This window comes from Rhinopithecus bieti, unplaced genomic scaffold (assembly GCF_001698545.2).
Source record: "Rhinopithecus bieti isolate Rb0 unplaced genomic scaffold, ASM169854v2 scaffold_70516, whole genome shotgun sequence".
In the NCBI taxonomy this organism is placed as follows: Eukaryota; Metazoa; Chordata; class Mammalia; order Primates; family Cercopithecidae; genus Rhinopithecus; species Rhinopithecus bieti.
The window spans coordinates 33,878-59,187 of NW_016826783.1; the positions used below are offsets into that span (position 1 = coordinate 33,878).

Here is a 25,310-nt window from a genome sequence, read left to right on the forward strand (position 1 = left end):
AAAATTCCTGTTGTGGTCCGGGTTGATGTTATCTTTGGGGCCTCAGAGCAATACTCCCTTGTCTTTTCCCTGTACTCCTTTTCTCTGTAGGAAGTCAGACCTTGCCCTTGGAAAGACCATCCTAGCTTTTATTTCTGTAGTTCCTCACCTTCCTTCTCTTCATACAAGAGTTCCATCCATCCCTCAAAACAAAACTCTCAAACATCAATGCATATTCATAAATAGCAGTGGTAGTAGGGTCAGTAGGAGGGGAGGATTCTGGAACAAATGAACAATTTAGTGATCCCAGAGAACACAGAGGAAAGGAGATATCTTAATAAATAAATTAGGAATCCAACTCAATAAAATATAAAACAAAAATACAATGAAGAGGATTTTAAAAGCCAAAGATTGGTTCTTTTAAAATAAAATGAAGTGAATAAACCTCTGGGATATTGAGCAAGGAAAGAAAAGACACAAGTAAAGACTACAGTGGGTAGAATGGAATGAAGAGGGAATATCATCAACATCTACATGCCAATAATTTTGAACATTGACAAAATAAATAAATCCTTGAAAAACATCTGACTTGTCAAAGCTGACTCAAGAAGAAATGGAAAAAATAGTCCTATAACTAGAATTTAAACAATCATTTTAAATATTCACATATATATGAATATGCACACATATCACAAATATAAATCCGTTTATAAGCAACTTTTCGGAAGTTATGGATCATCCAGTTTTTAAAAAAAAAAAAATTTGCAGAGAATAGAAAAAAACAACTTCTCAAGTAGCTTTATGTCATAATTATCACCTGATATTAAAGCATAAAAAGAGTACAAGAAAGAAAAGTGCAGGAGCTAATTTCACTTAAAAATATAAATACAGGTATCCCAGAGAAAATACTAGTAAATTGAATCCAACAGAGAATTTAAAATAATAATACTGCATAAGGACCCATTAGGATATATCAAAGATATGTAAAGATAATTTGATACTTTTTAATCCATAAGTGTTTACTATATTGACAAATTAAAAGAAAAAATCAACATGTCAATAGATGCAGAGAAAGAAAATTCTAAACAAATGTTGTCCTTGATAAAGCACTAGATTTTATTAAATCACATCTTTTTATGTATATCTTTTTAATATTTTGTATAATGTAATGGCCAGTACCATAGAGCACTTCTGCATCTCAAATTACAATGGTTGTCTTACGAGAAAGTACTTGAATGATTGTTTGAATTTGGGCTCAACCAGCCATTTCAGGGAACATTATTTTTATTTGTTAGAATGACTGATAAACTATAGTTATTCAGAATTGGTATTTGGCAGATGTTGCCACAAAATAAATGAAGTGAGTCTGTCACTGTAAGAAAAATTGACAATATTTGTTGCCAGTAATAAATATTTGGTCTATCCAGCAAATATCATCCCTTTGGGAAATTCATCCATTATGGTGATGGATATATATTTCATATATACATGAAATGTGTCAACATTTGGCAGATCTGCATAACTCAGTGAGCCAGTATTTTTCAAATGACCAATGCATTATGTGAAAAAGTTACACATAAATAAAAGACCAATTTAAAATGTAAAAGAAGCCAATGGATTTTAATAACATAGGGGATAAAATATCTACTGATGTGTTCTCAGATTCTGCATTGCTACCAACCTTTAAGAAATGACTGCGTACCACGTTTTGATGTAGTATCAAATAATATTAATTGAAAAGGTCATTAACATAATCCTCCCTTTTGCAATTACATAACTGTATAAGGCTGGATTTTCTTCCTACATGTCAACCAAAATAACGTATCACTACAAATAAATGCAGAAGCTGATACAAGAATCTAGATCTCTTCTATTAAGCCAGACATTAAAAAGATTTGAAAAAATGTAAAACCATGCTATTCTTCAATAATTTTTTTAATATAGTTATTTCTATTTAAAATCCTACTATAAAAACATGTCATGGTATTACTGTTTTATGAGTGAATTAGTAAATAAATATTTTAAATGTCTAACGTGAGAATATCGATAGATATAACCCACATAAACACAGCTCATAGCTCTTTTGGTCCTGAAAATTTTAAGCAGGTAAATGCATCCTGAAACCAAAAGTTTAAGAACTATTCTCCTAAAGTACAAACATACTTGAAAATTGTTCTCAAATTCAGGAAATCAGTTCCTTTGAAAAAGAGGACAAAATGAGGGAAAGGAATGGGGATAATGCTTTAGTGTTATCTATAACATTTTAAATCTCTTTTACAGAAAGAAGTGACATGATCAGGTAACAAATTAATATTTTTAATTTTGTGGATGGTATATATGTGTCTAAAATTATGTTCTTATTGCATGTTTGAAATTATTCATAATTACTTTTTTAGTTTTTAAAGGATCTGAACGTTTGGTCTGCCATTGGGTTTGAAATTGGATGAATGATTAGACGTGGAAAACACATCAGTCTTAGTCAATTAGGGCTGTTATAACAAAATACCATACACTGGGTGGCTCAAACAACAGATTTATTTTCTCACAGTTGTGGAAGCTAGGAGTCACTATCAGGATGCCAGCATGGTTGGGTTCTGCTAAGACTTCTTCCTAGCCTGTAGGCAGCCACCATCTGGCTGTGTGCTCTCATGACCTCTCCTTTGTGTACACAGGGAGAGAAAGGAAAAGCACTGGCCTCCTCTTCTTATAAGAGCACGAATCCCACTATGGGGCTCACCATCATGAGCTCCTCTAAACCCAGTCACCTCCCAAAGGTCCTATCACATGGGGGATTAGAGCTTCAACATTTGGATTTGGCAGGGACATAACATTCAGTCCATAACAATACTTCCTTCCCCTCCAAACACATGGAATATCTGAATCATAGAGTCTTTATTTAAACAACAGTCAACAAGAGAGTGACATAAGCAGGATGGCAGAATAGGAGTTCCCCATTTCACTCCCCCACACAGAAATCCAACTAGAAGCCCCCACAATCAGGAATACCATCCTAACACAAGCACACAGGGAGGGGAACAACACACACTGGGGCCTGTTGTGGGGGTGGGGGCAGTGGAGGGAGAGAATCGGGAGAAATAGCTAATGCATGCAGGGCTTAGTACCTCCGTGATGGGTCGACAGGTGCAGCAAAACACATGGCACACGTTTACCTAGGTAACAAACCTGCACACCCTGCACATGTATCCTGGAACTTAAAATTTTTAGAAAAACATCTTGAATATCCCAGGAATTGGGATTGAGGCTGAGACACCACCCTGGGCCACACAATTGAGAAAAGCCATGACCAAAGAGTAACAGAAATGGTTCTCTGACCATTTCATCCTCCCCAAAGTCAGCGCCGCACCACACACAGAGAATGTCCATAGACCCACCGTTTCTACAATAAGAAAAGTGAATTAGAGGCCAATACTCAGTTTCCCCACCATTCTGGGATCCTTTGTAGGAGGAGACAAGCTCATTCTTGTCTCATCCCAAGGGAAACAGTGCCAGCAGAGTTAGACCACCTGGGGTCAGTTAGAAACAAAGAATGAAGGTAGGACTTACAGTAGCCAGCACAGGGATCTTGGGAATTGCTCAGTATTCTGGCCAATAGAGATGCCACACCAGAAAAAAACTAGTCAACATCATGCTGCAGGAAACACTGTCTGTTCGCCTTTCAGGCTCAAATCCTGAGCCACCTTCCCCACACAAGCCAGTTGCTTTCATTAGTCTTCCCCAGGTTGAGAGGCAACTGCATGTCAGCAAGTACCTGTAAAATGACCATCTGGACTTGCCCAACCTTAATTCCTGGGATTCAAGCCTGGTTCAACATACACAAACCGATCAATGTGATTTATCACATAAACAGAATTAAAAGCAAAAACTATATGATCATCTCAACAGAAACAGAAAAAGGTTTTGGTAAAGTCCAGCATCCCTTCATGATAAAACTCCTCGACAGAGTAGGCATCCAAGGAACATACCTCCAAACAGTAAGAGCCATCTATGACAAACCCACAGCCAACATCATACTGAATGGGCAAAAGCTGCAGCCATTCCCCTTGAGAACTGGAACAAAACAAGGAGGCCCACTCTCACCACTCCTATTCAACATAGTACTGGAAGGCCTAGCCAGAGCGATCAGGCAAGAGAAATAAAAGGCCTCCAAATAGGAAAAGAATAAGTCAAACTATTGAAAAGTGGGACCTGATTAACTAAAGAGCATCTGCACAGCAAAAGAAACTATCAAAGGAGTAAACAGACGACCTGCAGAACGGGAGAAAATATTTGCCAACTGTGCATCTGACAAATGTCTAATATCCAGTATTTGTAAGGAACTGAACAACCAAAATATAACCCCATTAAAAAATGGGGAAAGGAAATGACACTTCTCAAGGGAAGGCATACAACTGGCCAACAAACATATTACAAAATGCTAAACATCACCCATCAGAGAAATGCAGATCAAAACCACCATTTTATGAGATACCATCTCACACCAGTCAACATGGCTATTCATAAAAAGTCCAAAAAAAGTAGATGCTGGCAAGGCTGTGGAGAAAAGGGAGGGAAGGCTTATGTGCTGATGGTGGGAATGTAAATTAGTTCAGCAACTGTGAAGAGCAGTTTGGAGATTTCTCAAAGAACTTAGAACTACCATTCGACCCAGTATTTCCATTACTGGGTATATAAATCATTCGACCATAATGACGTACGGATGCATATGTCCATCACAGTGCTATTCACAATAGCAAAGACATGGATTCAACTCTGGTGCCCATCAGTGGTTGACTGGATAAAGAAAATACACCATGGAATATTGTGCAGTCATAAAAAAGAATGAAGCCATGTCCTTTCCAACAACATGGATGGAGCTGGAGGCCATAAAAGCGAACTAGCTCTGAAACAGAAAACCAAATACGTGTTTTCACTTATAAGTGGGAACTAAACATTGAACACATGTGGACATAAACCCGAGAACAAAAGAAACTGCAGACTAATGGCGGGGAGGAGGGGAGGGAGGCATGGGTTGAAAAACTACCTGTTTGGTACTATGCTCTCTGGCTGGGTGCAATATATACATTAAACAAACCTGCACATGTACCCCCCCATATTGAAAAAATTTTAAAATAAAACTTTTAATAAACAAAAACAAATTCGTGTAAAACCACAAAAGACCCCAATAGCCAAAAGTAAACTTCAGCAAAAAGAATAGAGCTGAAGGCATCACACTCTGATTTCAAAACATATTAACATGTTATAAAACAACTTTAATCAAAATACTATGCTACTGGCATAAAAACAGAAACATCCCATCTATACACGAATAGTGAACTATCTGAAAAAAATGGAGAAACCACACCATTCACAACAGCTACCGAAACCAAAAGGTCCCTTGGAGTATACTTAACCAAAGAGATGAAAGATCTCTAAAATAAAAACTATAAAACATGGAAGAAAAAATTGAAAAGAGAATAGTAAATGCGAAAATATTCCCTGTTCATGGATTGAAAGAATTACCATTACAAAAATGTCCATGTTACTCAAAGCAATCTATAAATGCAAAAAAATACATGTCAAAATACCAGTGGCGTTCTTTATAGATCTATGAACCGGTGTTTCTTTAGATGACATACAAATGGCCAATAGCTCAGCATCACTAATCATTAGAAAAATGTACATCAAAATCACCATGAGATATCATCTCATGCTTGTTAGAACAGCGTTCACCATAAAGATGAATGATGAGTATTGGAGGATGTGGAGAAAAGGTAACTTTTAAGCATCATTGGTGGGAATGTAAATTAGTATGGCAATTATGGAAGATGGTATGGAGGTTCTTTAAAAACTAAAAATAGAACCGCTGCTGGGCACAGTCACTCGTGCCTGTAATCCCAACACTTTGGGAGGCTGAGGCAGGAGGATCACTTACAGCCAGGAGTTTGACACCAGCCTGGACAACATGGCGATACCCCGTCTCTACAAACACAAAATTTAGAAAGCTAGCCAGGCATAGTGGCACATACCTGTAGTCCTAGCTACTGGGGAGGTTAAGGCCCCAAGAGGATCTCTTGAGCCCAGGAGGGCAAGACTGCAGTGAGCTGTGACTGTGCCACTGCACTCCAGCCTGGGCAAAAGAGTGAGATCTTGCCTCTAAAAAGATTAATTACTTTTTAAAATGAAGCTACCGTATGTTTCAGTAATCCCAGTTCTAGGTATGCACCCGAAGGAAATGAAGTCGGTGTGTTGAAGGCGTATCTGTTCTCCCGTGTTCATCGCAGCTCCTGCTACAGAACCACAATTAACCGCCATGTCAGGTAGTCCCAGGTCCCTTTCTGCTCTGGAATCCGTCACTTCTGTGTCCAACACTGCACCCACCGACTGTAGCAGTACTCCCTAAGCAAAGGGAGGTGGGAAAGAACAAAGAAGCCAGCCAAGCCCAGCAACAAGGAGCCAGGCAGGAGATATTCCCTGAGCTGGGTTTGAAAGGACAGGAAACAGAGAAGTTTTATTGACCAGAAAAAAAATTGAGAAGAAAAGTTGAGGCCAGGGGAATAGCACACATGAAAGCACAGGGATTTAGAACAGGGTGTGTGCGGGGACTGACAGGGAGTCTGGTATAAAGAGAGAAGCGGCAATGACGCTATCCAGGCAGTGTCACGGGCTGGGGCTCCAGAAGCAAGTATGAGAAGGAGTTTGGAGTAACAGGTGTTCACTAGGGAACAACACCTGTGAAGGAACAAGGGCGGAAGCTTGACTGGGCACAGGGGGAAGTCAAATTGCAGGCCGGCCTCCCAGAAAGTCGATTGTCTCAGCACATTTTCTGCTTCTATAACAAAATGCCTGAAACTGGTAATATATTAAAAACAGAAAATTATTTCTCACAGTTCTGGAGGCTGGGAAATCCAAACCAAGCTGCCAGCTAGTGAGGACCTGGTCGCTCTGCTTCCGAGACGGCATCCTGTGTCCGCATCCTCTCGGGGGGCAAGAACACCGCAGCTTCACACGGGGAAGGTGAAAGCTCAAGAAAGCCAAACCCCACCTGAAGCCTCTTTTATAAAGGGTCTTAATCCCATTCACGTGGGAGGAGCCTCGTGGCCCAGTCGCCTCTTAAAGGCCCCACCGCATCATACTATCGCACTGGCTATGAAGTTTCAATGCCTGACTTTTGGAATGGACACATAGCAGGTTAAAATGGAGAGTCTTTATACCCCTGCCTCAATCGCCAGGTGTGGGCTATCCAGGAAAAGGGACTGCCTTGGGGAAGGAGGCTCTCTGTAGCTACGGTAAACCCTAAAGGAGCTGACAGCTGAAGGCTGTCTGCTGACCATGCTCCTCACAGCTGGACAGCAAGTCGGCCCTTGAAGGGAGAACTGTTCTTGAAGATCGTCTCCATGTGTCCACAGACACGTGTGAGCAATGTCATTGAGCGTCTCCTATGGCTAGTTAAGGAGCTTGGATTTTATGCAATAGACAATAGAGAGCCATGAAAAGTCTCAGGCATGGAAATGACACACCCAGCTTTGTGTTAAGTGGCATTCTCAACAATGGATGTGAAACAGGGCTGAGGGGGGGGAGTCAGGGACATCAGTTTGGAGGCTGCCAGATTGGCCCAAGTGAGGAGAAGGACCTGAAGAGGCAGTAACAGAAGCATAAAGGAGGGGAAGGATCAGAGAGGAATTTAGGAGGTAAAACTTGCAGGGAGGCAAGCCGAGACTGTGTGCTTTTGGAAGGGAAATCAAAGTATCAAGCATTCAAACGCAGAACCTCTCAGCATCTACCCTTGCGGCTTCCCAGCCAGCAGGCACCTGATTAGACATTCTGGTTCCCTTCACCAGTTTTCCCAGAATCTGGGTCAATGTTTCATACATAGTAAATGCTTGATAAATACTTGTTGAATGAACAGATGGATAAGAGGACTCAGGCCACCGTCAACTGACACAAGATGTGGCTGCTACTTCCTGACTGTAAGCCTTCAGAAGCCGTATCAAACTGTAGGGTATACAGTCACACAAACACCCAAGGTGAAATGCAACACAAGGAAAGGGCCGCTGCAGCCGCACAGCCTAGCTTTGCTTTGACAGCAGCTGAAGAGAGAAAGCACGCGCACCCTCTGGTTCAGCAGAGCCCGTGGAGCGAGATAACTTGTTATTTTCAGTGGAGCCCGGGCCTTTCTCATTCATTCCAAGGCCATAGGACACACTGCCTGGCCTGCAATTCCTCCACCATCAGGCATGCAACCCTCGTAGCTATGGGCCAAAACCATCTTCTTAGCCTAAGACTCTCTCTCTTTCTCTCTCTCTCTTGCACACGTGTGTGCCACACACACACACACAGAATCCAGATCTCAGCTCTTAAGAGAATGACTAGAAGGGCATATTTTGAGGACCGCCCCCCAGCAGAGGTACCTAAGATGCCATCTGACTGAAAAAAAATTCAAACCCCATCCTACTTAACCCATATTATTATTAAGTGGTCATTGACAAGTTTTTTAAAGTGGCTTTCTAATCGGCTTGCCTGCAAAAACAGTGCAAATATGCAGAGGCCTTTGCTCACAGATATTGAGATTGAGGCAATTACCCATGTTTGTCTGAGGAAACCATCTTGGGATTGTCTCCCTGAGGCCTCCCCCAAGCTGATAAATAATCCCGACACAGTTCTGACTCAGCCCTTTCCTTCCTGACCTGAGGCTCAGGGATCAGCTCGCAGGTCCGCCAGCCTCGCTGGGGCACCCTCTCTTACATTGTGTCTCCTTTCTTCTGGGGACCAAAGGTCCAGGCGCCAGTTCCCCTGCTTTTCACGTGTACCCTGCTCCAGCCTTGAGTCCCACAACCAGACTTAGGGCCCTGTATGTCCTGACTGTGAACGTTCACTGGATGGAGGAAAAAGTGGAGGCAACAGAACCCGTTAATTCTGAGAGCAGCACGGACACTGGTAAGGTCTAGATGCTCAGGCTCAGGCCTTCTTTTCTTTTCCTTTCCGTTTCTCTTTTCTTTTCCTTTTTTCTTTTCTCCTTCCTTCCTTCCTTCCTTCCTTCCTTCCTTCCTTCCTTCCTTCTCTCTTTCTTTCTCTCAGGCCTTCTTTTTTCTTTCTCATTCTTTCTCTCTTTCCTTCCTTCCTCCCTTCCCTTCTTCCTTCCTTCTTTCCTCTCTCTCTCTCTCTCCCTCCCTTCCCTTCCTTTCCCTTCCCTGCTGTACCCTTCCTTCCCCTCCCCTTCTCCATTTTCCCTCCCACAAACACCCTTGCATACTTTAAAAACTCTTCGTTTAATCTAACCTCTTAGTGTTGAAAGGGAATCGAAGAATCCCTGCAATTATTTTAATGCTCGTTTGCAAAGTGCTGTCACACACTCTGTTGCATGTGATTCTCGCCACCTGCAAGAAAGTCTTTGTGGGTGCAAGGAGGAGGCTCAGGGATGTTGCATGCCCTGCCTGAGGTCACGCAGTCAGTCAGGAAACGACAGAGGAGGTACCAAGCGCAGTGTCCTGACACCAAGCATGGAGTCCTTTTCCATACGGCGCCCCACGTTCTCTCCCCTCTCTCCCCAGCCACGCTGCAAGGGGGTTTGTCTCCCTAAGGCCATGTGACCACACAAGTGTTCAGAACCACTGACTCTTAAAGGCTCAGAGCAGTGTTCCCCAAAGTGTAGGATCCAAATCACTGGGTGCTTCCTAAAAAGACTTGGTTCTCAGAACAGAATTCAAAATAGAGGGCCAGAAAACTGACTTTTTGTTTTGAGGCATCACAGGTGATTCTGATGCACAGGGTCAGGAGACCTTTGCCTTGAGGGCTAGAAAGCAGTGGCACTGATTCCTCTGGGGCTCTCTGGCTTTCCCTGTCACCTGTCAGGGAAGAGTCCCAGAGGGCCCTGAACTCCAGGCACCAGGCCTGGTAGGGAGCGGACTTGAGCGATAGCATAGGGGAGTCAAATCTGGGCTCCATCACTTACTAGTCAAGCAATTTCAGGAAACTTACTTACTTTCCAAGCCTCAGTTCCTCATCTGTAAAATGGGACAATAGGACCAAGTAGGGTGGTTGTGTGAACAAAAGATCTTTTTTTTTTTTTGAGACGGAGTCTTGCTCTGCCGCCCAGGCTGGAGTGCAGTGGCCGGATCTCAGCTCACTGCAAGCTCCGCCTCCCGGGTTTACGCCATTCTCCTGCCTCAGCCTCCCGAGTAGCTGGGACTACAGGCGCCCGCCTCGTCGCCCGGCTAGTTTTTTTTTGTATTTTTTAGTAGAGACGGGGTTTCACCGTATTAGCCAGGATGGTCTCGATCTCCTGACCTCGTGATCCGCCCGTCTCGGCCTCCCAAAGTGCTGGGATTACAGGCTTGAGCCATCGCGCCCGGCCACAAAAGATCTTCATGTAAAGTATTTAACACATGTCTGACGAAATGCTGAGTAAAAGGTGGTGGTTTGCTCAAAAAACAGTTGTATGTGTTAAACTTGGGTTCAAACCCAAACTTCTGACTCAAAACTTCCTGATATACCAGTGGCACTGAATATCTGAGAACTGGATTTGGTGAACCGGAGTAACGTATCCACTCATTTCCTAAACGCAGGGCCTGCCTCATCCTCTACCCTTCACCTGGAGCTGCAAATTACTTCTGGTTCACTCACAGTTCCCACATCTACATTTATTTATTCTTTGGTTACTTCAAATTAATAATGTTCCCGATTGAATTTGCAGAACAGGCCCTACACTTTCCTGGCACACTGGCTGGTTTTTCAAACAACTGCATTTCTCTCTGTACCGTCTCCTATTTTCTTAGGCTCTTGGGCTCATGACGATTCCTTATCGTTCTCAACTGCAGGGAGTGTCGAATAGTCGATGCAGTTCAGTTCAGCCCTTATGTATGGACGCCTACACGACAACTGGTACTGGCTGAGGTCCAGAGGATGCAGTAATGAAAATGATGTTTTCCCTGCTGTGGAGGCGCTCACACTGTCGTGCGAAAACAGACATTTAGGAAAAACATGAGATGGATAAAAGAATGTCAAGACCAAGACATAACGCAGAACCTGCCATTGTGACCTCGGGTGGGAGGAGGTGCTTGGCTGGGAGCGATAATGGGTTTTTCCAGGCTGACAATGGAAGATCAGAGTGGAGAAAGTGCATTTGGTGAAAAAGAAGAGGGAGGCTAAGGATGGAAGGAAAAGTGTTTCTTCTATTCCAGAAGTGCAAGGCCAGGGAGTAGGAGAGGCCACTGGGGATAAAGCAGCCTGGAGCACTGACCAACCGGCCACAAAGTTGGGCTGCTCTGGAGGATGCGGGAAAGCTCAGCTCCTACGGGGAAGATCCGTGATCTGCTTTGTAATTTCAAAAGCACACCCGACGCAGCACAGGTGCTGAGCCCTTTATGTTCTTGCCTTCATCCTCACAGTGATACTGAAGAGTCCACAGCACTAGCATCCAGTGTGGGTGACCTGCATGTTTTTCATATTATTATAGAAGAATAATACACTGGATTTTTAATTTAATAATTACTATGAACATCTTTCCATATATAAATAAAAAATATTAGTGTCATTATTTATGATCATTTCAGAGTGTTCCATTAATTCGATGGATCGTGTAATTTTAAAACAGACTTACTGAGATATAAGTAATGCCATAAAATTCAGCCATTTAAAGTGTACAACATAATTATTTTTTGTTTGTTTTCTGTTATTGTTGTTTGAGACCAAGTTTCACTCTTGTTGCCCAGGCTGGAGTGCAGCGGTGCGATCTCAGCTCACTGCAACCTCCGCCTCCCAGGTTCAGGCGATTCTCCTGCCTCAGCCTCCCGAGTAGCTGGGACTACAGGTGCCCCCGACCACGCCAGACTAATGTTTTGTATTTTTAGTAGAGATGGGGTTTCACCATGTTGGCCAGGCTGGTCTCAAACTCCTGACCTCAGGTGATCCATCTGCCTTCGCTTCCCAAAGTGCTGGGATTACAGGCGTGAGCCACCGCACCTGGCCGGAATGGTTTTAATATACTCATGCACTTTTGCAACTATCACCACAGTCTAATTCTGGAGCATTTTCATCACTCTCGAAAGAATCTTGTACCCTTTCTCAGTCGCTCCTTGTGTCTCCCTCTCCCCAGCTCCTGGTAACCACTAGTCTACCTTCTATCTCTATGGATTTGCTTATTCTGTAAGCTTTCAAAGAAAATCTCGAATGTTGAATGTTTATGTTATTTCTACACTTTTTTTCTATTATTAACAGGTTCTGAGAAACATCTAATACCTACATTTTTACACTCTGTCTGATTATATTAAAATAAATTTCTAGAATTGGAATACGCTGCAACAAAAGCATGTCCTTTTTTGTTAGTTTCCCAGGTCACAAAATGACATTGTTGAGTGTACGCTTTTCTCCTTTTTTGTGGAAAAATACTTAGTAATTGATGCTGAAAAAAATAGTTGTCAGTGATAACAGTGTGTGTGCCTGTGTGAAAATGAGTTTTTGAGCATATTGTTATGGTCTTCAAGAAATACAAAATTAAATTTATGAAAGGCTAGAAGACCAGACTCAAGGAGTCTGCTACCTGCTTCAGTGTCCAGCACCGTGATAATGATTCCCCGCATAAAAGCAAAAAGTGTGCGATCTCAAGTATCTTCAGTAATTGTCAGTATAACTTATAACTACTGCCCTTGCTTCTTTGAGAGATACTTTTTCCAGTCATTGTGATTCAGCTCCAAAAAGTCTATTTCCTTGCAGTATTTTTTGCCATACTATTGCATTTTCTTTTGCAAAATAAATGCAGGTGTGATAACGCAAAGTGAGTAAGATTGCCCCCCCATACACACAAAGAGGCTGTGGACCAATCTTATTTATAAATATTACTACAAAAGCCAAATAAAACATTAGGGAGTCAATTTTAATAGTTTATACCAGGAACACAAGTATGGCTCCATGTTGGGAACGCTGTTAACTGTGTTAAACACTTAAAAAGCATCTCCTTAAAGATGCAGCAGCCCTACTTGATTATTAAAATACTACTAGTGTAATCCCAGCACTTTGGGAGGCCAAGACGGGCGGATCACGAGGTCAGGACTCAAGACCATCCTGGCGAACATGGTGAAACCCCGTCTCTACTAAAAAAATACAAAAAACTAGCCGGGCAAGGGGGCGGGCACCTGTAATCCCAGCTACTCGGGAGGCTGAGGCAGGAGAATGGTGTGAACCTGGGAGGCGGAGCTTGCAGGGAGCTGAGATCTGGCCACTGCACTCCAGCCTGGGTGACAGAGCGAGACTTCGTCTCAAAAAACAACAACAACAACAACAACAAAAAATACTACTGGTAAAATGCAAGCAGAAGGAGAGTTGCTAAATACACATGCCCTCTTCTGCTTAAAGTCCTTTAAGGCTCTTTATTGCATTTGAAATAAAATTTTAGGCTGGGCGCGGTGGCTCACGCCTGTAATCCCAGCACTTTGGGAGCCCAAGGCAGGCGGATCATGAGGTCAGGAGTTTGAGACCAGCCTGACCAACAAGGTGAAACCCCATCTCTACTAAAAATATAAAAATTAGCCGGCTGTGGTGGCACGCACCTGTAATCCCAGTTACTTGGGAGGCTGAGGCAGGAGAATCGCTTGAACCTAGGAGGCAGAGGTTGCAGTGAGCTGAGATCACGCCACTGCACTCCAGCCTGACGACAAGAGTGAAACCTGGTCATAAATAAAATAAAATAAAATATAAAATAAAAGTACTACCATAACAGTATACTAAATCCACGTGTACTGGCTGTTTCTGAAGTTCCATCCAGTTCTACTCATCTGCTCACTCTAGCATCAGTAGCAGGCTTTTTAAGAGTCTGGATATTTGGCAGAGCAGGTTTCCTTCATTACTCTGTTTCAATCTTTCCCCAGCTTATTTTCATGCTTACTTTTAGGTAAAATTTAGGTTAGCTTTTGTTTCCCCCAAATCCCACCATCTTGACTTTGAGAGGTTAAGCTTCAGGTTAATGCAAGTGAGTATGCCTTACTTTTGGTAATTTTATCCATTTATTAAATATATATCTTATGTCTCTCTGGAGAATCTGCAGGTCCTGCCCAATTCTTGTTAATGTCGTAATACTTAAATAATGGAAATGGGATTGCTTTGTATTGTATTTTAACCTAATTGTTTACATAGATGTAATATATGGAATAATGGGCAATATTTGAATACTTTATTGCTTAAGTTTATCCTTACCACCTCCAGGTTGCACATGAAGGATCCCAGTTCTTGAAGAGCTCAAGTAACCTGTCTGAGGTTTCACAGCTAGTCGGTAGTAGTACTCGGATTTGTATTCTGAGGGCACGGGCTTTATGGCTACACTATATGGCTTACTGGGAGCACCATTACTTTGCGGTCTATTCATTTTGTGTTTGGTAACTTTACTGACATCTCTTTTTATTTCTAGTGACATTTCATGGATTGAGGGTTCCCAGATAGACTACCATATAAGCAAACAATAATTTTTCCCTCTCCTTTCCAATATGTTCCCCTTTGTCTAGTTGTACAATATCTATTACTTATAATGTATACATCTGTTTTAAAATCACTTAAAACCTATACAATGTTATAACATAACATACTCATCTTTAAACATTTCAAGAGTATAGTAAGATGATAGGATTTAAAATAAGTCATAAATATTATTCCTGTAATATTGAGTATGCCAGATTAGAAGTTGCTGGAATAAATAAGTTGCACAGAGATTTTCCACGTTCTGTTTTTGTGCCTGTTATGACTTTGTTGCCTATCTAAACAGGTTATAAAATTTAGTCTAAGATATTTTTAATGCTAAGAAAATAGTTCATTTTGCTTACCTTCATGTCATTCTACAATTGAAGGCAACTTGTAAACATTTGTTGGTGTTAATGTTGCAGAGAGTTGGGGAAATGGAGGGAGGCAACCAGAGTAAAAGTTCAGAGTTCCTTCTCCTGGGGATGTCAGAGAGTCCTCAGCAGCAGCGGATCCTGTTTTGGATGTTCCTGTGCATGTACCTGGTCACGGTGGTGGGAAATGCGCTCATCATCCTGGCCATCAGCTCTGATTCCCGCCTGCACACCCCCATGTACTTCTTCCTGGACAACCTCTCCTTCAGTGACCTCTTCTTTGTCACCAACACAATCCCCAAGATGCTGGTGAACCTCCAGTCCCAGAACAAAGCCATCACCTACGCAGGGTGTCTGACGCAGCTCTACTTCCTGGTCTCCTTGGTGGCCCTGGACAACCTCATCCTGGCCGTGATGGCGTATGACCGCTATGTGGCCATCTGCCACCCCCTCCACTATGTCACAGCCATGAGCCCTGGACTCTGTATCTTGCTCCTCTCCTTGGGTTGGGAGTTCTCTGTCCTCTATGGCCTCCTCCATACCCTCCTCATGACCAGGGTGACCTTCTGTGGGTCCCGAAAGATCCACTACCTCTTCTGTGAGATGTACGTCCTGCTGAGGCTGGCATGTTCCAACATCCACATCAACCACACCGTATTGGTTGCCACGGGCTGCTTCATCTTCCTCATCCCCTTAGGTTTCATGATCACGTCCTGCGCCCGCATTGTCAGAGCCATCCTCCGAATACCCTCAGCCACTGGGAAGTACAAAGCCTTCTCCACCTGTGCCTCCCATTTGGCTGTGGTCTCCCTTTTCTATGGGACTCTGGGTATGGTATACCTGCAGCCCCTCCAAACCTACTCCATGAAGGACTCAGTAGCCACAGTGATGTATGCGGTGGTGACACCCATGATGAACCCCTTCATCTACAGCCTGAGGAACAAGGACATGCATGGGGCTCTGGGAAGACTTCTCCAAGGAAAAGCCTTCTGGAAGTTGACATGAGGGGTAATTTTGGGCCTTGAAGTGGAGACGGAAAACTTCCTCCACTGTGAGGAAGGCCTGTCAGGGATATGGGAGTGATTAGAACATAGGTCCAGCTCAGAATGAGTTTATGGCTTTGTGGTGAAGCAAAGACACCTCTGTCGAACCCAGTTGCAGCTGCCCCAGACCCATCTGTTTCAACTTTTATGTAACAAGGTTGTGAGTTGTTTTTCAGTGGCCAGGGGTCCTTAGGTCATGTGACCTGAGCATGCTTGGATGAACCAAGCTTGAAACCACAGGAGAAACTAAGTGCTGGGACTGAAGCTTTTTTCTTTCTTTCCTTTTTTTTTTTTTTTGAGACAGAATCTGACTCTGTTGCGCAGGCTGGAGTGCAGTGACACAATCTCAGCTCACTACAACCTCCTCCTCCTGGGCTCAAGCAATTCTCCTGCCTCAGCCTCCTGCGTAGCTGGGACTACAGGCATCTGCCACCATGCCCAGCTAATTATTTTGTATTTTAGTAGAGATGGGGTTTCACCATGTTGACCAGGACAGTCTCTATCTCCTGACCTCATGATCTGCCCGCCTTGGCCTCCCAGAGTACTGGGATTGCAGACGTGAGCCACCAGGCCCAGTCATAATTTTTGTACTTTTAGTAGAGACAGGGTTTCACCATGTTGGCCAGGCCAGTCTCGAACTCCTGAACTCAGGTGATCCACCTGCCTCAGCCTCCCAAAGTGCTGGTGAGAGGTGAAGCCAGCTGGATTTCCTGGGTCCAGTGGGGACTCCGAGAACTTTTCTGTCTAGCAAGAGGATTGTAAAATGCACCAATCAGCACTCTGTAGCTAGCAAGGGGATTGTAAAATGCACCAATCAGCGATTTGTAGCTAGCAACGAGATTTCAAAATGCACCAATTAGCGCTCTGTAAAATGCACCAATCAGTGCTCTGTAAAATGCGCCAATCAGCAGGATCCTAGAAGTAGCCAATCACAGGGAGGATTGAAAAAAGGGCATTCTGATAGGACAGAAATGGAACACGGCTGGGGACAAATAAGGGAAAAAAAGCTGGTCACTCCCCCAGGCAGCAGCAACAACCTGCTCGGATCTCGTTGCATGCTATGGGAGCTCTGACCTTTCACTCTTCACAGTCAATCTTGCTGCTGCTCACTCCTTGGGTCCATGCCATCTTTAAGAGCCGTAACACTCACTGTGAAGGTCTGCAGCTCCATTCTTGAAGTCAGTGAGACCACAAACCCACTGGAAGGAACCAACTCTGGACACACTGGGATTACAGATGTGAGCATTTAATAATTTAATACCTGCCTCTGGTTTTGCCTCCTGGATTCTCAACTTCAGGAGAAGCAGCTCCACTCTTAACTGCTTTCACTAACTTCATTTCCCTAACACTATGTTGTCATTGTTTTAATACATTCTCCTTTATCCTATGGGAACAATTGTCTGTCATTATTATTTTCATTTGAATAGCTCTGAGGTAATAAGGTTGATCTTTTTCCGGGTATTTGTTAACAATTTGCCTTCTTCGGTTAATCACTCTCATGCGTTTCTTCTTTTTTTTGGTTGTGAATTGTTCGGTTTCCAGTACCATGGAATCTCCAGGTATGTCTCTCCTTCAGAAGTAACCATGACCCTGAATTCTGTGTTTGTCACTTTCTTCCTTCACTCCAACACTGGGGAGTACAATTCAGCATGAGATTTGGGTAGGGTCACAAAGCCAAACCATATCAGTGTCCATTCATCTACAGATGGACATTTGGGTTGAGGGGCAGGCAGTCTCTAAAATGTCTCCCAGTGATTGCTGCCTCCTGGTATTCGTGTCTGTGTATAGTCCCCTGTCTTGAGTGTGGCTGAAATCTAGGGACTTGCTTCTAACAAATAGAACACAGTAAAACTGATGACTTCTGAGATTAAGTTATAAAAGACATGATTTCCATCTTCTCTCTTTCTGGCTCTCTGCTCTTGACTGCTCTGTGGAAGGAAGCAGACGAGTTTTGAGAGGACTTAGCAGCAAGGAACTGAAGGCGGCCTCCAGCCAACAGCCAGCGAGGCACTGAGGCCCCCAGTCCAACAACCAGCAAAATGTTGAAACTTACCAGTGACCATGTGAATGAGCAGGGAAGCTTATCCTACCCTGGTCAAGCCTTGAGACGGCTGCACCACTGGCCGATACTATTAAGGCGGCCTCACGAGAAAACCCAGACCCAGTATCTCTGAGGCAAATTGTCATCCTAATTGAGATGTGCTATAAATTTAAAATACACATACCAGAGTTCAAAGACTATGAAATATAAAAATGTAACTTTGGGAGGCCGAGACGGGCGGATCACGAGGTCAGGAGATCGAGACCATCCTGGCAAACACGGTGAAACCCCGTCTCTACTAAAAAATACAAAAAACTAGCCGGGCGAGGTGGCGGGCGCCTGTAGTCCCAGCTACTCGGGAGGCTGAGGCGGGAGAATGGCGTAAACCCGGGAGGCGGAGCTTGCAGTGAGCTGAGATCCGGCCACTGCACTCCAGCCTGGGCGACAGAGCAAGACTCCGTCTCAAAAAAAAAAAAAACTAATTTCACCTGCTTCTTTTTACTTTTATTAAAGTGGTTCTTGAAAAAATTTAAATCACATATGTGGTTCATATGAAATTTCTATTGGATAGCACTGCTCTGGATGATAGCTTCTTCTTCCCGAAACGACTTGTTTTTGAGTCTGGCAGGCAGAAAGGATAGGAGTAAATCTCTTTTATCCAACCCATGATGGAGTTAGTTGCTTAAAGCCGAGTTTCATTCTTTGCGAGGCTTGGCCTATTTCCGATGATGCCTTACTCCTAGAATGTACAGCATGCTCAAAGTCCCAGTTCAAAGCTGAGAGTGTTTACTGTACTTTTCCCTTTGGCAGGACCTTACCTGCAAGTTTTCTCTCTCCAGGCCCATAAGCCGCTAAAACTCTGCTCGCTTCTTAGCCTCTCAGCTACACTCTCTGCTATCTCAGTCCCTGTGCTGGAGTCAGCAAATGCCTTTTGAGGGGAAGCAGTTCAATCATTAGCAGTCTGTTTTGCGGATTCCTTTCTCTTCTGGGTTTTGGCCCAAGTCAGACTTGGTAGCTCTTTTTCGTCTGTCAGACTTTTGGTAGCAAGGTCATTTCTTTGCTTGATGAAGAGCAACAGTCTAGAGTGGTCCTTTTGAACCAGAGTTCCCTGAGGGAATTAACTGAACGTCCTAAAACATACACTCTGTCACGTACTCACTTCTGTCCTATGCATCTAGAATGTTGCCAGCTATGTATCCTTGGGGGAAGTTTAGAAAATAGTCAAGTCATTTGTGTAGGGCTTATCTCACGGAAACTGAGTTGAGAAATGCGAGTGTCAAGATCTTGTTAAGGTAACTTAGGTCACACGCCCACATAGAACCATCACACTGTGGCCAGGCCAGTAGATGTTCTGACACCCCCACTCTGGAGCCTTGGCTGGAACCGCACTCCCCAGAGCCACCTGGATGCCAAACGGAAACTGGCAGCTGTTAGAAAGGGAGAAACAGAAGTCAGACAGACCATGAATGCTCACCACCAGCATTATCAATAAGATAAAATGTAGTCCCGGTTTACACTCCAACATGTAAAGACCTTAGAAGGCATCAGTTCCATTCCCACAAGAAAAAGTGGAACAAATTCAAAAGCAACAACTCTTCTTAGATTCCTCAGAGAACTCAAGTCACAGGGCAAACTGCTGCCCCGAAAACGGGAGAGAGGCAGATCCCGGCTTAACGAATAGAAGCCCCGGAGCAGAAGCCCACTGCTGGGGCCAGTACAGGTACACACACGGAGACTGTGACTGACAAGCTGGAGAATCGGTGTGAACTCGCAGAGGCCCACTGCTGGGGCCAGTACAGGTACACACACCGAGACTGTAACTGACAAGCTGGAGAATCGGTGTGAACTCGCAGAGGCCCACTGCTGGGGCCAGCACAGCTACACACACCAAGACTGTGACTGACAAGCTGGAGAATCGGTGTGAACTCGCTTGGGAATTAGAAACTCTGGGTTGAGGTGTGGGGAGTCTCAAGAGGACCCTCACAGTTTTCTGAGTTTTACCTCCAGGAACACCACCAGATTCTTACTGTGAAGATTGTAGAAGAATCCTTTTATGCTTCTGACAGGGGGCGGAGAAAAGTAACCCCTGTCAGACCCCCAACAGGAATTCTGAAATATACTCAGAGTATATTTCCTTAATAATGGCTGGCTCTCAAGGGAGATGATCTTACCAGAGCCTAACCCACTGTAGGTTTTGGTTTTGTTTTTGGAAACAGTTTTGCTCTTGTCATCTAGGATGGAGTGCAATGGCGCAATCTCAGCTCACTGCAACCTCCACCTCCCGGGTTCAAGCGATTCTCCTGTCTCAGCGTCTGGAGTAGCTGGGATGACAGGCATGCGCCACCACACCCGGCTAATTTTTCGTATTATTAGTACAAGAGAGATGGGGTTTCATCATGTTGGCCAGGCTGGTCTTGAACTCCTGACCTCAAGTGATCCACCTGCCTTGGACCCCAAAAGTGCTGGGATTACAGGTAAAACCCCACGATAGGTTTTACCAGAGCCTAATTGACAAAGTGGGGGAAGAAAAATACCCAGCTCCCTCTAACCTTCAACATGGAGGAAGGGAAATACCCAACTCTAAACATCCTGCCTTATTTGGGGGAGAGGAGGAAGCTGAGTAGCACTTGTGAAAGTAACAGTGCAGGGGCACCGACTCATCGTGAGACCTGAGTGAGACCAAGACCTAATCACGGGATTACAGAATGCTTTCCTTGCCCTTGCATCTCACCACCACATCAGCAGGGCTCCTATGTAATAACAGGATTACAATGGAAAGAACTGCAAGGCTCTAACCCTATTTAAAAAGGAATATCTAGAGAAACCCAAAGACAATAGGGAGATAAAAAGGACACCAGAGAAAATTTTACTCACTGATATCTATGGCTACAGCAAACAGTAAACACAGCCTAACTTCTGGCCATATAAACACAATACTTCCCACTAAAGGCCTGTTTATCATAGTTCCCTTTACCTATTCATGATGTCTAGCATTCAACAAAAATTACAAGACATGCTAAAAGGCAAAACACACAGTCTGAAGAGACAAAGCAAGTACGAGAACCAGAACCAGATATGACAGAGGTTTTGGAATTATCAGCTTGGGAATTTAAAATAACTGTGATTAATATGCAAAGGGATCTAATGGAAAAAAGTGTACAATATGTAAGATGGTTAATGTAAGCAGACAGATGGAAACTTTAAGAATCAAAAGGAAATGCTAGAAATCCAAAACACCATAGCAAAAATGAAGAATGCCTTTGATGTGTGCAGAGTGAATGTTTGTGCCTAGTCAAAATTCATGTGTTGAAATCTATTCTGTAATGTGGTGGTATCTGGGGGTGAGGCCTTGGGGAAACGATTAGGTCATGAGAGCAGAGCCCTCATGGAAGGGATTAGTGCTTTACAAAATGAGCCCCAGAGAGCTCCTTTGTCCTTGGCACCATGTACAGATGCAATGAGAAAACAGCCACCTATGACTCAGGAAGTGGCTCTCATTAGATACCAGGTCTATTGGCAGCACCTTGATATTGGACTTTCCAGCCTCCAGAACTGTGAGAAATAAATTGCTCTTGTTTGTAAGTCACCCAGTCTATGTATTCTGTTACAGCAGCCCAAGTAGACTAAGACAATGGCCTCATCAGTAGACTAGAGGTGCCTGAGGAAAAAAAAAAAAAATGTGTGAACTTGAAGATATGTCAACAGAAACTTCTCAAACTGAAAAGGGAAATAGAAAAAAAAAAATGATAAAACTAAAAGAGAATATCCAAAAACTGTGGGACAATTATGAAAGATGTAACTTATACATAATGGTAGCACCAGAAGGAGAAGACAGAGAAAGAGGGACAGAATAAATATTTGAAGTAACAGCGTCTGAGAATTTTCCAACATTAATAACAGACACCAAATCATAGCTCTAGGAAACTCAGAGAACAACAAAATAGGATCAATATCAAATAATGTACATGTAGAAATATCATATTTAAACTTCAGAAAATGAAAGAAAAGAAAGAAAAACTTGAAAGAAGGCAGGGGATGGAAAACCAACTTTACCTACAGAGGCAAACAAGGATAATCTTGGATGCTGGTCAAAGGGCACAAAGTTTCAGTTAGGCAGAAGGAATAAGCTCTGAGGTTCTACTGTACAGCATGACAACTACAGTTAATAATAACGTATGATGTCCTTGAAATCTGCTAAGAATAGATTTTTAAATGTTCTCACCACACATACACACAGAACCATAACTATGAGGTGATGAACATGTAAATCAGCTTGACTGTGGTAATCATTTCACAATATATACATTTATTAAACCATGCCTTATAGCATAGGTACAATTTTTTTATTTCTTAATCATACTTCAATAAACCTAGAAAAAATTCAATGAAAATACTATAATTGTACAACTTTCAGATTGTAAAAATGGAAGATGCTATTTATCATAGCCCTTGATGGTAGGATGTGGGTAAACAGACACTATCATAATCCAGTGAATTTGTAAGCTGGTGCAAAAGTTTCAAAAATTAAGAGAGATGTGTGTATGCATATCTCAAAATGTGTATTTGCACATCCTTTAATCTGATAAAGTTACTCAGAAGAATTAATCGCAGGGAAACACTTCTAGAGATTTGGAAAGACAGCACCGTAAGAATATTCATCACAACCTTGTTGTTGCAAAACCATTGAAAATAACCCAAATTATATAAACAGAGGTTTGATGAAATAAATTGTGGCTTATATGTTTAACGGTATACTGTGCCACCATTAAAACAGATAAAGCAGGATGTTAGTCTTCATCATGTAAAAGATTGTATTGCATAATACGTATGAAAAACAAGCAGATCACAGAACAGTATGGTTCTACTGATATGAAATGGGCATATCACATATACGGGAAATCGCTAGAGGAAAAAACACAACAATTTTAAGAGGCGTTAACAGTGTGATTTTTGATGCAGTGAAGGAACATTTGGATTTTTATTTCCTACTTGACAAAATAATATCATCTGAATGTTTCCACTATTAGGTATAACATTCTGAATAATTTTTAAAATACATATATTTACACTGGGAAGGAAGGAAGACTGGCATGCAGGCATCCCTCCTTTCCAGGAACTACATTTATGGGCATGTATTTTCTGAGCAAGGAGCTTTGAGAGAGCTAAGTAAGACTTTGGAGGAGAAGTTTATATTGGCTATTCTACACTGAAAAATCTAAGGACCTGATTGTAATATAAACATTTACTCTTTCAAAAACTTTATCATATGTGTGAGGAAGGTGACATTCAATGAGAGAAAAGGCATCACAGGGAATGGAGAGGAAACATTCCTTTTATGACCTTAAGATATATCATCTATGTATGAATGCAGTTTTAATTTAGGGGGTTCTTTTCCTCTCTAGACCTTTCCTGTTCCCTAAACATCCAGCAGGATTCTTTTTTTTTTTTTGAGACAGAATCTCGCTCTGTCGCCCAGGCTGGAGTGCAGTGGCGCGATCTCAGCTCACTGCAAGCTCCGCCTCCCGGGTTCACGCCATTCTCCTGCCTCAGCCTCCCGAGTAGCTGGGACTACAGGCGCCCGCCACCTCGCCCGGCTATTTTTGTATTTTTAATAGAGTCAGGGTTTCACCGTGTTAGCCAGTGTGGTCTTGATCTCCTGACCTCGTGATCCGCCCACCTCAGCCTCCCAAAGTGCTGGGATTACAGGCTTGAGCCACCACACCCAGTCAACATCCAGCAGGATTCTTATGTGGCAGTGGAGAGAAAAAAATGAAGGTGAAAGACAAACGAATGAAATAATCCATCGCACTAGGCCCATGGTTTTGGTTCTCTAAAAAACTTTTCAAAAAGTTTTTAACAAAACAACAATAAAACAAAACAAAACAAAGAAACAAAAAAATTTCCCCTATTCTGAACTGCAGGGAATCTCACATCCTAACCAGAAGGAAATATTGCAGAAATACTCTTGGTCACTTAGGCTGTGACTGACCTACTGCACATTCTTTGTAGGACGTTTGTCACTTTCCAGGCACACAGAACTACAAGGTTTAACTCTACCCAGAAAGTAGGCACAGCCAAAAACAGGGTAAAACTTGCCCACAGGGCTTGCCTGGTAGAACCTGACTTCATATTAACATCTTTGTTCATCTCTATAGAAATTATCATCATGCGGTATATATGATGCTTACTTATTTTGTCTACTTTTATAGCATGTGAGCTGCACGAGTGCAGAAACTTCTGTCCATTTTGTTCTCCAATGCCTTGGAAGACTGTCCAGATCATAGAGGTAATCTAGTAAGTATTTGTTGAATGAATAAATTATGTAGCGTTTCCTAGTAGGACAGATACGTAACACCGATCTTCAAGCATCAGGAAATAGGAAAAATAGTTCTGGCTGAATTTTTCCTGGTTACTGTCTTCATGGGAAATTTTTCTCAGTCCAGAAAAGGCAGGAAAGGAAGGACCCCATCACCTCTCAGGTCAGTGATCTCCTCCCCAAAAATATTCGCCACAGAGCACCCTGAACATCAGAGTTTCTGAGGCTATAGATAAGAGGGTTCAGCGAAGGGTTGATAACAGTATTGAAAACTCCAACCCCTTTATCCTTGTCCGAAGCCTCCTCTGAACCCAGTCTCATGTAGTTGAAAATACCTGTTCCATAGAAAAGACAAACCACAGTGAGGTGGGAGCCACAGGTGGAGAAGGCCTTCTTCCGGCCCTCCACTGAATGGATTCCTAGAACTGCAGCTGCCACGTGGCTGTAGGAGGTGATGATGAGAACCAAAGGTGCACCTGCCATGATGAAACCCACAGCAAAGAGCAGCAGCTCATTGAATTGGGTGCTGGAGCAGGAGAGCCGGAAAAGCTGGGGAGGTCACGAGTAGAAGCGACTGATCACATTGGGCCACAGAAGTTGGAGGGTAGTTAAGGCAATATGTGGATCAGTGCGTTGGTGAAAGCACAATTCCAGGAGGCAGCCACCAACATCCTCTCGACTTGTCTGATCATGCGGGTGCGTGCTAGGTGAGGGGCCGGCAGTATGGCCAGGAATCGTCATAGGCCATTGCGTGTCAGCAGGAAGCAGTCCACACCAGCCAGAAGGCGGAAAGAAAAAGAGCGGGAGAGGCAGGATCATAGGAAATTGTGCACTTGTGGACAAGAGACGACCCAACATTGCAGGAACAGTGACAGTGATACATCCGACATCCACACTGATAGGTTCCCCAGGAAGAATACATGGGGTGTGGAGTTGGGCTCCACCAGACAGCTGCCAGGATCTGAGGTTGCCCCCAATGTGACCAGATAGCAAAGAGGAAGAGACAAAGACCCACAGGACTGCATCTCTTCTGTTTGCACCAGGCCCAGCAGAATGAACTCAGCAACAGCAGTCCTGTTGGTCCCAGCTTCTGGCTCCATGAGTTCCTGTAAGGACAT

At 43.3% G+C, this 25,310-nt stretch overlaps 1 protein-coding gene and 1 pseudogene across 1 annotated transcript; one reads left to right on the forward strand and one right to left on the reverse strand.

Annotated features, from left to right (window-relative positions):
* The first annotated feature begins 14,807 nt into the window (after window positions 1–14,807).
* Window positions 14,808–15,797, forward strand: LOC108523092 (olfactory receptor 1D2). Its single transcript, XM_017863585.1, has one exon. The coding sequence runs from the start codon at window positions 14,835–14,837 to the stop codon at window positions 15,795–15,797; it is 963 nt and encodes a 320-aa protein (XP_017719074.1). The 5' UTR covers window positions 14,808–14,834.
* An 8,554-nt stretch (window positions 15,798–24,351) lies between these two features.
* On the reverse strand, window positions 24,352–25,310 carry LOC108523088 (olfactory receptor 3A2-like; annotated as a pseudogene).

Bases quoted from the DNA above. Each gene is read 5' to 3' on its own strand.
- LOC108523092 (XM_017863585.1), top strand. From the start codon at position 14,835: ATGTTGCAGAGAGTTGGGGAAATGGAGGGAGGCAACCAGAGTAAAAGT.